The following is a 12068-nucleotide window of genomic DNA, read 5'->3' on the forward strand; positions in this document are numbered from 1 at the left end:
GGTGCCTAGTTTAGGGAGAGTCCCAAAGGCTAGATAGAGAGGTCTGGAGGGCTGCATTTGGCCCCTGGGTTTCCCACTACTGCTGCACAGCCCCTTGGTATTCTTGGACAAATGTAAATGCACTGCTTCCCCACCCATCTTCCAACTCTCATACTTAGCAGCATACAATCTAGTTGCTACCTGCAGTCCTCAGCTCCCACCATCTTCTCCACAATTTGTCAGGCACCCAATCCCTGACATACACAGTCCCTCAAAATTCACACCTACGTCTTGATCAGCTAGGAAGCCAGCATCATGTAGAGCAGGAAGACCATCTGATCCTAGACCATAATGTTCTATGGCAGAGGACCTCCTGATGGTATTATTATTATTTTATTCAATTTCTATACCGCCCACAGCCAACGGCTCTCTGAGAGCTCCAGCCACTTGCCTTGTGTCCACCAGTAGCGCTGTGTTGTGGCCACATCTAATGTGGAATTCATTTCCATCAAACATTAGGCAGATTCTTTAGGCAGAAGCTAAATGAATTCTTTGCATCTGTCTTCACAGTGGAAGATACAGGGCAGATCCCTGAACCTGAACTAACATTTGCAGGAAGGGATTCTGAGGAACTGAGACAAATAGTGGTAACGAGAGAGGAAGTTCTAGGCTTAATGGACAATATAAAAACTGACAAATCACCGGGCCCGGATGGCATCCACCCGAGAGTTCTCAAAGAACTCAAATGTGAAATTGCTGATCTGCTAACTAAAATATGTAACTTGTCCCTCGGGTCCTCCTCCGTGCCTGAGGACTGGAAAGTGGCAATTGTAACGCCAATCTTCAAAAAGGGATCCAGAGGGGATCCCGGAAATTACAGGCCAGTTAGCTTAACTTCTGTCCCTGGAAAACTGGTAGAAAGTATTATTAAAGCTAGATTAACTAAGCACATAGAAGAACAAGCCTTGCTGAAGCAGAACCAGCATGGCTTCTGCAAGGGAAAGTCCTGTCTCAGTAACCTATTAGAATTCTTTGAGAGTGTCAACAAGCATATAGATAGAGGTGATCCAGTGGACATAGTGTACTTAGACTTTCAAAAAGCGTTTGACAAGGTACCTCACCAAAGGCTTCTGAGGAAGCTTAGCAGTCATGGAATAAGAGGAGAGGTCCTCTTGTGGATAAGGAATTGGTTAAGAAGCAGAAAGCAGGAATAAACGGACAGTTCTCCCAATGGAGGGCTGTAGAAAGTGGAGTCCCTCAAGGATCGGTATTGGGACCTGTACTTTTCAACTTGTTCATTAATGACCTAGAATTAGGAGTGAGCAGTGAAGTGGCCAAGTTTGCTGACGACACTAAATTGTTCAGGGTTGTTAAAACAAAAAGAGATTGCAAAGAGCTCCAAAAAGACCTCTCCAAACTGAGTGAATGGGCGGAAAAATGGCAAATGCAATTCAATATAAACAAGTGTAAAATTATGCATATTGGAGCAAAAAATCTTAATTTCACATATATGCTCATGGGGTCTGAACTGGCGGTGACCGACCAGGAGAGAGACCTCGGGGTTGTAGTGGACAGCACGATAAAAATATCGACCCAGTGTGCGGCAGCTGTGAAAAAGGCAAATTCCATGCTAGGGATAATTAGGAAAGGTATTGAAAATAAAACAGCCGATATCATAATGCCGTTGTATAAATCTATGGTGCGGCCGCATTTGGAATACTGTGTACAGTTCTGGTCGCCTCATCTCAAAAAGGATATTATAGAGTTGGAAAAGGTTCAGAAGAGGGCAACCAGAATGATCAAGGGGATGGAGCGACTCCCTTACGAGGAAAGGTTGCAGCATTTGGGGCTTTTTAGTTTAGAGAAAAGGCGAGTCAGAGGAGACATGATGGAAGTGTATAAAATTATGCATGGCATTGAGAAAGTGGATAGAGAAAAGTTCTTCTCCCTCTCTCATAATACTAGAACTCGTGGACATTCAAAGAAGCTGAATGTTGGAAGATTCAGGACAGACAAAAGGAAGTACCTCTTTACTCAGCGCATAGTTAAACTATGGAATTTGCTCCCACAAGATGCAGTAATGGCCACCAGCTTGGATGGCTTTAAAAGACGATTAGACAAATTCATGGAGGACAGGGCTATCAATGGCTACTAGCCGTGATGGCTGTGCTCTGCCACCCTAGTCAGAGGCAGCATGCACTCTTGCACTCGGGTCCTGCTTGCGGGCTTCCCCCAGGCACCTGGTTGGCCACTGTGAGAACAGGATGCTGGACTAGATGGGCCACTGGCCTGATCCAGCAGGCTCTTTCAGGCGCATGCTCAAGTTCTTTTAATTTACCCAAGCCTTTTCTGTTATTTTTAATTATTGTCTAGTGATCATCTCTAGGGTTGTATTGTTAACTGTATTATTCTAGGTGTGTATTTTATACTCTTTTTTTGTTCTTTTCTACATTATAAAACTCTCTTTTATGATATGAGCTGTTTAAAAATCTTTAAAAAAACTTTGCTCCAGCCCTCCTGCTCTTCTACAACAAAAGAAGCATCAAAGCTGTGATGCTAGCTACGGGGAACTTCCCCCTTGCTTCTGTCAGGCAACAAGATTGTTACTTGGGACCCACAGGGAGTTTAATAATCTCCTTTATCCTTAACAAGATGAATTACTGCTTACTAATAGACTTGAATCTTACTATAATGGTTCGGGATTTCTGTTCAGCAGAAGAGTTATCCAGCTAGACAAGTTTAAGGGAAGTGAACTTTACTCTCTGCAGTGTCGCGATAGCATATCTCTATGCCCCTTTCACATCATGAAAGTAAGTTCTATGGTCATTATGTTCATCTTAAATTGTTCATCCTCAAATAATCAACTATGAGCAGCTCAGCAATGCTGGTGACACAGCGGAGGATGGCAGAAGCTGAAAGAAAGCAAGATCTCATTCCCCAGACATTTTCAGTGAAAAGCAGAAGATGAAGCATTGGACTTTTACCAGTCATTCATAGCCCATTTGATTAAATAACTCTTAACAAGAGTTTCCTTGATCTCTCAGCGGCTTTTGATACCATCGACCATGGTATCCTTCTGGAGAGGCTTGCGGAGTTGGGTGTTGGAGGCACTGCTTGGCAGTGGTTCCGCTCCTACTTGGTGGGCGGTCTACAGAAGATAATACTTGGGGAACATTGCTCAACACCATGGGTTCTCCAATATGGGGTCCCGCAGGGTTCGGTTCTGTCTCCCATGCTTTTTAACAACTATATGAAGCCGTTGGGTGCGGTCATCCAGAGTTTTGGAGTGCGTTGCCATCAGTACGCTGATGACACGCAGCTCTACTTCTCCTTTTCATCTTCTTCAGGTGAGGTGGTCGATGTGCTGAACCGTTGCCTGGACGCGACAATGGACTGGATGAGAACAAACAAGCTGAGACTCAATCCTGAGAAGACTGAGATGCTGGTGGTGGATGGTTTCTCTGGTCAGACGGTGGATACATACCCTGTCCTGGACGGGGTTACACTCCCCCTAAAGGAACAGGTGCGTAGTCTGGGAGTCGTTTTAGACTCTTCCCTATCACTCGAGGCTCATGTAGCCTCGGTGGCACGGAATGCGTTCTATCAACTTCGGTTGGTAGCCCAGCTACGTCCCTATCTGAGTAAGGAGGACCTTACATCAGTGGTACATGCTCTGGTAACCTCACGTTTGGACTACTGTAACGTGCTCTACGTAGGGCTACCTCTGAAGACGGTTCGGAAGCTACAGCTAGTGCAAAATGCGGCGGCCAGACTGCTAACAAGAACCAAGCGGTTTGAGCATATAACACCTGTTCTGGCTCGCCTGCACTGGCTTCCAATATGCTTCCGGGCCAGATTCAAAGTGTTGGTACTAACCTATAAAGCCTTATATGGCGCAGGACCACGATATCTGCTGGAACGCCTCTCCCAATACGAACCGGCTCGTACACTATGGTCTACTACGAAGGCCCTCTTCCGGGTCCCAACCCATAGGGAGGCCCGGAGGGTAGTAACAAGATCTAGGGCCTTCTCAGTGGTGGCCCCCGAATTGTGGAATAGTCTCCCTGAGGAGGTACGCCTGGCGCCGACACTATTATCCTTTCGGCGCCAGGTTAAAACCTTTCTCTTCTCTGAGGCATTTTAATCTAAGTTAATTTGAGTAAATGTTGTAATTTTATTTTAGATGGTGTACTTTTATATAGTTGTATTAGATCCTGTAATTTTATTATTGTATATGTTTTTATGTTCACCGCCCAGAGAGCTGTTTGCTAGTCGGGCAGTATATAAGCTTAATAAAATAAATAAATAATAATAAAATTAACAGTACAGATCTAAGCTACGATACTGTCTGAGAAAATGGAACTAGGGAATAGTGATTTAATCCAGAGTAAAACAAGTTTGACGTTGAATATGTGGTTTGGTTTTTTTTGGGGGGGGGGTCTGCCACTGTGGCCATGTGATCTATTCTTTCCTTATACAAGGCTACCCCACACACCCTACCTCCCTTTGTGAAGCAGCTCCAGATCCTACAGTGGTTTCTAAGATTTAAAAGACCTACCAAAACCTTGGAAGGAAGGGAGAAAGAAAGAAAGCTGGAGGGCAAAGAAAAGGCAAAGTGTTTCATCATTCCAGTACTCCGAGTACCAGCCAGGGAATATTGGATTCAAGGTGCCAGAGCAGATGTGATGTGTCAAAGCTGCAATCCTAGGCACATTTATCTGGAAGTAAATCCAGCTGAAATCTATGGGACTTACTTCCTCATAAACATGTTTAGAATCAGGGGTGCAACTGAAATAAATAAGAACAATGATGGATCACATACTCAATTGAGAGAGGAAGAGAAAGGCACAGGATAAGCACCAATTTCGTATAAGAACAGAGACACAATCCTGAAGACAAAATACTTGTGTGCCTTCATATCAGATATGAAAGATATATGTATTTTTTCAGCACTTGTTCCTTTAAACTACATACCTGTGGGAGCTTGAACTTTTCCAGGCTGGCACTCACATATATTTAAAAAGGTCAAGAGCCAAAAAACCCTACCCCAAAATGGTGAAGGTGCACTTTTTACATGCTTTGGATGAAAGCATCATATGAGAGTACAAAAAATAATATAAAATAAAATACCACATTAAGTGGTAGAAATCCTACCCACACCACCAACACAAAGGTCCAACTCCTGGCAACTCCCAGCATATCTACTCAGTAAAACTGTATTAGTATTACCCCCCCATACAGCAGATGGGGGGGGGCTGGATGCTGAGAGTGAGACCCACTTAAACACATTAAGTGTCCTCATGGGAGAGGAGAAATTAAAATGAGAGATTAATCACTCAGTAGGCACCACACTACCCCTCTACCATTATTAGCTTAAAATACACCACAATCTATTCAAGCACGCTGGCTCACTCAATACAAAGTAGCTGGCAAATAGTATAACTAATATTTTCACCAGTTAAGGAAGGGGTGGGGAACCTCAGGCCTTGGGGTCCAAATGTGGCCCTCCAGGCCTCTCTGTCTGGCCCTCAGAACTCTCTGCAAGTCACCCTGCCCTTTCCCCAGTCCTCACTGGCCCTGCTTCACACCCCATGCTGCGCTTTTTTTTTTTTTGCCTGGCTAGAACGTGTCCTTGCACTCTGTTCATGTCCCTTGCTTGTCTGGATGAAGGACACAGAGAGGTGTGAGAGTATGCAGACACTAGCCTATTGTACAAAAGGTAACATTTACAATTGTTGCTTTGTCCACTTTTGGTTGTGGCCTCGCTCGTCACTGTCATGTGGCCCTTGGAAGATTTCCCAGAAGAGAATGTGGCTATCAGGCTGAAAACGGCTCCCCCCCTGAATTAAAGGATCTTAAGATACTACTATATGCTTTATTATGGCCTATATTCACCACTTCCGAGACCCATGATAAGCACCTGTATGAAGGAAGAACACGTTTGAAGATACTGTACAGTATATGGTAACATATGGCTCACTGCACACACACAATTAAGCACACTTTTCCCAAAAGTAAATTCACCACAAATGGCATGACAGCCAACAACCAGCATCCGCCACACAATACTTTTGAGAAGCTGATTCCCTTAGGAGTATTTTGATTTCATGTCTCCTATGTAGGCTGCAATCCAATACCTCTCTACTCGGAAGTAAGCTCCGTTGTGTTCAATGGGGCTTAGTCCCAGATAAGTATGTACTGGATTGCAGCGTTAGTCAGGAAGTTGTTGTTTGAATGCTTTGAAGATGCCAAAAACCTCTCTCTGAAAAAAATCCTATTAACTCAATGAAATATTTAGTCGGTTTCAAAACGAGATAGCCTGCATTTTTTTTAAAAAAAGCTTCCCTTGGGTCACAGCCACTAAACTGAACCACACTGTCACTTTACCCAAGTTAGGAAAGCCTAAAAACAAGTATGAAGGCATTTGCCAGAGTGATGATTTCCTAGCCACAATCCTAAATAAACCCCACTGAATTACTTCTGAGCAGACGCCTTTAAAATTGAGGTGCTGAAGTTATTTGGGCGCAGAAAGATGGGTGGGGCGGGGTGTGGGGGTTAAGAGAGATCTACCTTACATGTCTCTGGTTTTAGAAAGTCTCGTGATTGTTTGAGCAACCGCGCGACTTATTTATTCGTTCGGTTTAAAAAGGGGGCGCTCTCACAGCCTACACAACCGACACCCCCTCTTCCCTTGAGGAGGCCGGAGATCACCAAGGGAAGGCCAGGGCGCCCAGTTCCCCCACTGAGCTTACTGCCCGTCCCCACAAGCATATATGTCCCCCTCAGCCTTGCGGGGAAAAGCTGGAGACCGCCACGCTGGGAGGCGCGGTCGTGAAAGGGGAAGGAAGGAAGAAAAGGCCAGAGGCCCAGACCCAACTCGGCCTGCTCTCGCCTCCCCCAGTCTCAGCCTCACCGGTCACGTAATCGAACATCTCCCCGTCGAGTTCCGGGAACTCCCTCCGCAGGATCTCCGCGCAGGAGGCCGCCATCGCCACCCGGCCTCTGGGCCTCCCTCAGTCACCGGCTGTAGCCTCAGCCGCGGGGGCTGCTGGGAAGTGTAGTCCGCCCGAGGGAGGGGAAACGGAGAGAAAGAGCGATAGCAAGGGGCGGTGTCTCTGCCTGTGGCAAGCCTTAGTCAAGCGCAAAGGACTCTGGGAAGGACCGGCGAGAGGCCTTCACGCCTAGGAAATGGAGGACTCCGGAAGAGAGACAAAAGGATGGGGGACAGGGAGGATCCTTTTTCTTCTCCTTCTGACCCAGCTCCAAAAAGGAGCCAATGGCCACATTTTCCCAATTCTAGACAGCAGTGTAGTGGCAAATTCAGAAGTGCAGGGTCCATTCCTGTTAGTTACTGCCCTCACCCTTCTTTGAGGGGGTGAGAATGAGCTCCTTGTTAATGCTTTCTACCTCAACACCAGACATCCCTAGGAGCCAATAAACACAAAAGAGGAAAGTGTTCTCAGTGGCTGATTCGCTTCCTTTCCCTCTGATTGGCCCCAATCAGCAGGAAAGGGCGGAGAAGCACATTAGAAGACTCTTCTCGGTGGGAAAGATGAGTGAGAGGCCTCCTTGCCTCGGAAATGGAGGATGGGAGAGGACTAGGGTTGCCAGGTCGGAACCATCCAAAAACCTGAGAAAATGGGGGCGGGCCCTGGTGATGTCATGGGGTGGGCCCTAGTGACATCATGGGGTGGACCCTAGTGATGTCATGGGGTGGGCCCTAGTGATGTCATTAAACATGATACATTGTATCAACCACAGTTGCTTGGAGCATACCATTCCAAAAAAAATTCTCTGGAGATTAAAATAGAAATCTTACCTAAAATAGGGTGTTCCTAAGTCCATCTGAAGTGACAAGGTCATTCTTTCTCACAAGCTTATGGTGATGCAAAATGGAAATGGACTGCCTTCAAGTTGATCCCAGATAGGGTCTTCATGGTAAGCAGTATTCAGACAGAGGTGGTTTACTATTGCCTTCCTCTGAGTCTGAGAGGCAGTGACTGGCCCAAGGTCACCCAGTGAGCTTCATGGCTGTGTGGGGATTCGAACCCTGGTCTGCCAGGTCACAGTTCAATGCCTTTAGGGGACATTTAATCCAGCTTCCTTGCTTCTGGCAAGAAGGGTTTACGTGCCCTCAGGCCAGGCCATTATTGGAAGAAAGGAGCTTAGTGTTGCAGAGATGTTAGATGGGAGCACAGATGGATGCCCCTGAAGGCAGCAACTGTAAGCATGCTTATTAAGGAACTAAGCCCTATAGAACTCAATAGGACTTACTTCTGAGTAGATATGGTTGCAGCCATGTTAAGGACGAGGGCATTCTAGGCAAAACAGACAAATAATTGGGTGTCAGAACAAATTAAACCAGAACTATCACTAGAAGCTAAAATGATGAAACTGAGACATGATTCACTAGAAAAGACAATAATGCTGGGAAAAACTAAGAGATGGATTGATTCCATAAAGGAAGCCACAGACCTGAATGTACAAGATCTGAATAGGGTGGTTCATGACAGATGCTGTTGGTCACTAATTCATAGGGTCGCCATAAGTCATAATTGACTTGAAGGCACATAATTTCTTTTAATATAAAATTACCTATGCCTGTGACTGGACCCTGTTGGTCATTTTAATGACAGCAGCATACTCCCATGGGTGGTGGTGGTTGGTATTTATGTGGAATCAATCAGTCAGCTTTATAACTGTTATTCCGATGCTACTGAACAGTGTGCAACTCATTCCTGATGAAGTAAAACCTACTGTAGCAAATTGGGCCTGAGGATTAAGGAAGTAAGGACTACTTCCAAAGTAAGACAGAAAAGGGGTGAAGAGGGGGATGAACAAGATAGCATAGTGACTAAGTGTGAGGAGTAAAGTTCCTGGCTAAAATATCAGTGTTTCTGCATTCACTCTTTCCAGTATGAGAACAAATCTATCTTAACAGTCTGTTGTAAGGACACCCTAGAATTTGCCAGCTTAATACTGGTGTGGGCATACAAGTTTGATGCACACCAGTTGAAGCTGATAAGACTATCTGCCCTTCCCCCTCTCCAAATCCAACCTAGAACATGTTAGATGCTCTTGGATACATCTGCCCATCCACCTCCCTCTTCACATATCCCTCTGCTGCTTGTAGTGCAGCAGGTAGCAAATGAAGAAAGCTTTTTGTGTAGTGGTGGTTCCATGCCTTTGGAAAGTCCACTTTAGGAAGGCCTGCCTTCTGCCACCTTTTAGGTGAAACATTCCCCCAAATTTTAAAAACTAATTTTGATCCTTTAGTTTTATTTGGATTTCTTAAGAACATAAGAACATAAGAAGAGCCTGCTGGATCAGGCCAGTGGCCCATCTAGTCCAGCATCCTGTTCTCACAGTGGCCAACCAGGTGCCTGGGGGAAGCCCGCAAGCAGGACCCGAGTGCAAGAACACTCTCCCCTCCTGAGGCTTCCAGCAACTGGTTTTCAGAAGCATGCTGCCTCTGACTAGGGTGGCAGAGCACAGCCATCACGGCTAGTAGCCATTGATAGCCCTGTCCTCCATGAATTTGTCTAATCTTCTTTTAAAGCCATCCAAGCTGGTGGCCATTACTGCATCTTGTGGGAGCAAATTCCATAGTTTAACTATGCACTGAGTAAAGAAGTACTTCCTTTTGTCTGTCCTGAATCTTCCAACATTCAGCTTCTTTGAATGTCCACGAGTTCTAGTATTATGAGACAGGGAGAAGAACTTTTCTCTATCCACTTTCTCAATGCCATGCATAATTTTATACACTTCTATCATGTCTCCTCTGACCCGCCTTTTCTCTAAACTAAAAAGCCCCAAATGCTGCAACCTTTCCTCGTAAGGGAGTCGCTCCATCCCCTTGATCATTCTGGTTGCCCTCTTCTGAACCTTTTCCAACTCTATAATATCCTTTTTGAGATGAGGCGACCAGAACTGTACACAGTATTCCAAATGCGGCCGCACCATAGATTTATACAACGGCATGATGATATCGGCTGTTTTATTTTCAATACCTTTCCTAATTATCGCTAGCATGGAATTTGCCTTTTTCACAGCTGCCGCACACTGGGTCGACATTTTCATCGTGCTGTCCACTACAACCCCAAGGTCTCTCTCCTGGTCGGTCACCGCCAGTTCAGACCCCATGAGCGTATATGTGAAATTAAGATTTTTTGCTCCAATATGCATAATTTTACACTGGTTTATATTGAATTGCATTTGCCATTTTTCTGCCCATTCACTCAATTTGGAGAGGTCTTTTTGGAGCTCTTCGCAATCCCTTTTTGTTTTAACAACCCTGAACAATTTAGTGTCATCAGCAAACTTGGCCACTTCACTGCTCACTCCTAATTCTAGGTCATTAATGAACAAGTTGAAAAGTACAGGTCCCAATACCGATCCTTGAGGGACTCCACTTTCTACAGCCCTCCATTGGGAGAACTGTCCGTTTATTCCTGCTTTCTGCTTCTTAACCAATTCCTTATCCACAAGAGGACCTCTCCTCTTATTCCATGACTGCTAAGCTTCCTCAGAAGCCTTTGGTGAGGTACCTTGTCAAACGCTTTTTGAAAGTCTAAGTACACTATGTCCACTGGATCACCTCTATCTATATGCTTGTTGACACTCTCAAAGAATTCCAATAGGTTACTGAGACAGGACTTTCCCTTGCAGAACCCATGCTGGTTCTGCTTCAGCAAGGCTTGTTCTTCTATGTGCTTAGTTAATCTAGCTTTAATCATACTTTCTACCAGTTTTCCAGGGACAGAAGTTAAGCTAACTGGCCTGTAATTTCCGGGATCCCCTCTGGATCCCTTTTTGAAGATTGGTGTTACATTTGCCACTTTCCAGTCCTCAGGCACGGAGGAGGACCCAAGGGACAAGTTACATATTTTAGTTAGCAGATCAGCAATTTCACATTTGAGTTCTTTGAGAACTCTCGGGTGGATGCCATCCGGGCCCGGTGATTTGTCAGTTTTTATATTGTCCATTAAGCTTAGAACTTCCTCTCTCGTTACCACTGCTTGTCTCAGTTCCTCAGAATCCCTTCCTGCAAATGTTAGTTCAGGTTCAGGGATCTGCCCTATATCTTCCACTGTGAAGACAGATGCAAAGAATTCATTTAGCTTCTCTGCAATCTCCTTATCGTTCTTTAGTACACCTTTGACTCCCTTATCATCCAAGGGTCCAATCGTCTCCCTAGATGGTCTCCTGCTTTGAATGTATTTATAGAATTTTTTGTTGTTGGTTTTTATGTTCTTAGCAATGTGCTCCTCAAATTCTTTTTTAGCATCCCTTATTGTCTTCTTGCATTTCTTTTGCCAGAGTTTGTGTTCTTTTTTATTTTCTTCATTTGGACAAGACTTCCATTTTTTGAAGGAAGACTTTTTGCCTCTAAGAGCTTCCTTGACTTTGCTCGTTAACCATGCTGGCATCTTCTTGGCCCTGGCGGTACCTTTTCTGATCTGCGGTATGCACTCCAGTTGAGCTTCTAATATAGTGTTTTTAAACAACTTCCAAGCATTTTCGAGTGATGTGACCCTCTGGACTTTGTTTTTCAGCTTTCTTTTTACCAATCCCCTCATTTTTGTGAAGTTTCCTCTTTTGAAGTCAAATGTGACCGTGTTGGATTTTCTTGGCAATTGGCCAGTTACATGTATGTTTAATTTAATAGCACTGTGGTCACTGCTCCCAATCGGTTCAACAACACTTACATCTCGCACCAGGTCCCGGTCCCCACTGAGGATTAAGTCCAGGGTTGCCATCCCTCTGGTCGGTTCCATGACCAACTGGTCTAGGGAATAGTCATTTAGAATATCTAGAAACTTTGCTTCTTTGTCATGACTGGAACACATATGTAGCCAGTCTATGTCCGGGTTGTTGAAGTAACCCATTACTACCACATTTCCTAGTTTGGATGCTTCCTCAATTTCATATCTCATCTCAAGGTCTCCCTGAGCATTTTGATCAGGGGGACGATAGATCGTTCCCAGTATTAAGTCCCTCCTGGGGCATGGTATCACCACCCACAACGATTCTGTGGAGGAGTCTGCCTCTTTTGGGGTTTCGAGCTTGCTGGATTCAATGCCTTCTTT

General features: G+C 45.0%; 1 protein-coding gene across 2 annotated transcripts in view; it reads right to left on the reverse strand.

Moving 5' to 3' along the window:
- Positions 1-7128, reverse strand: part of ABCF3 (ATP binding cassette subfamily F member 3) — a 41445-nt gene extending 34317 nt beyond the window's left edge. The window contains exon 1 of one of the 2 annotated variants that reach the window (XM_061637491.1): positions 6893-7128. In XM_061637491.1, the coding sequence (XP_061493475.1) occupies positions 6893-6968 (76 nt within the window). In that variant the 5' untranslated portion in view covers positions 6969-7128. The remainder of the gene's footprint in view (positions 1-6892) is intronic. The other variant, XM_061637492.1, reaches the window with a different exon arrangement.
- Positions 7129-12068: the final 4940 nt, after the last annotated feature.

Source organism: Rhineura floridana, chromosome 7, assembly GCF_030035675.1.
Source record: "Rhineura floridana isolate rRhiFlo1 chromosome 7, rRhiFlo1.hap2, whole genome shotgun sequence".
NCBI classification, from domain to species: Eukaryota; Metazoa; Chordata; class Lepidosauria; order Squamata; family Rhineuridae; genus Rhineura; species Rhineura floridana.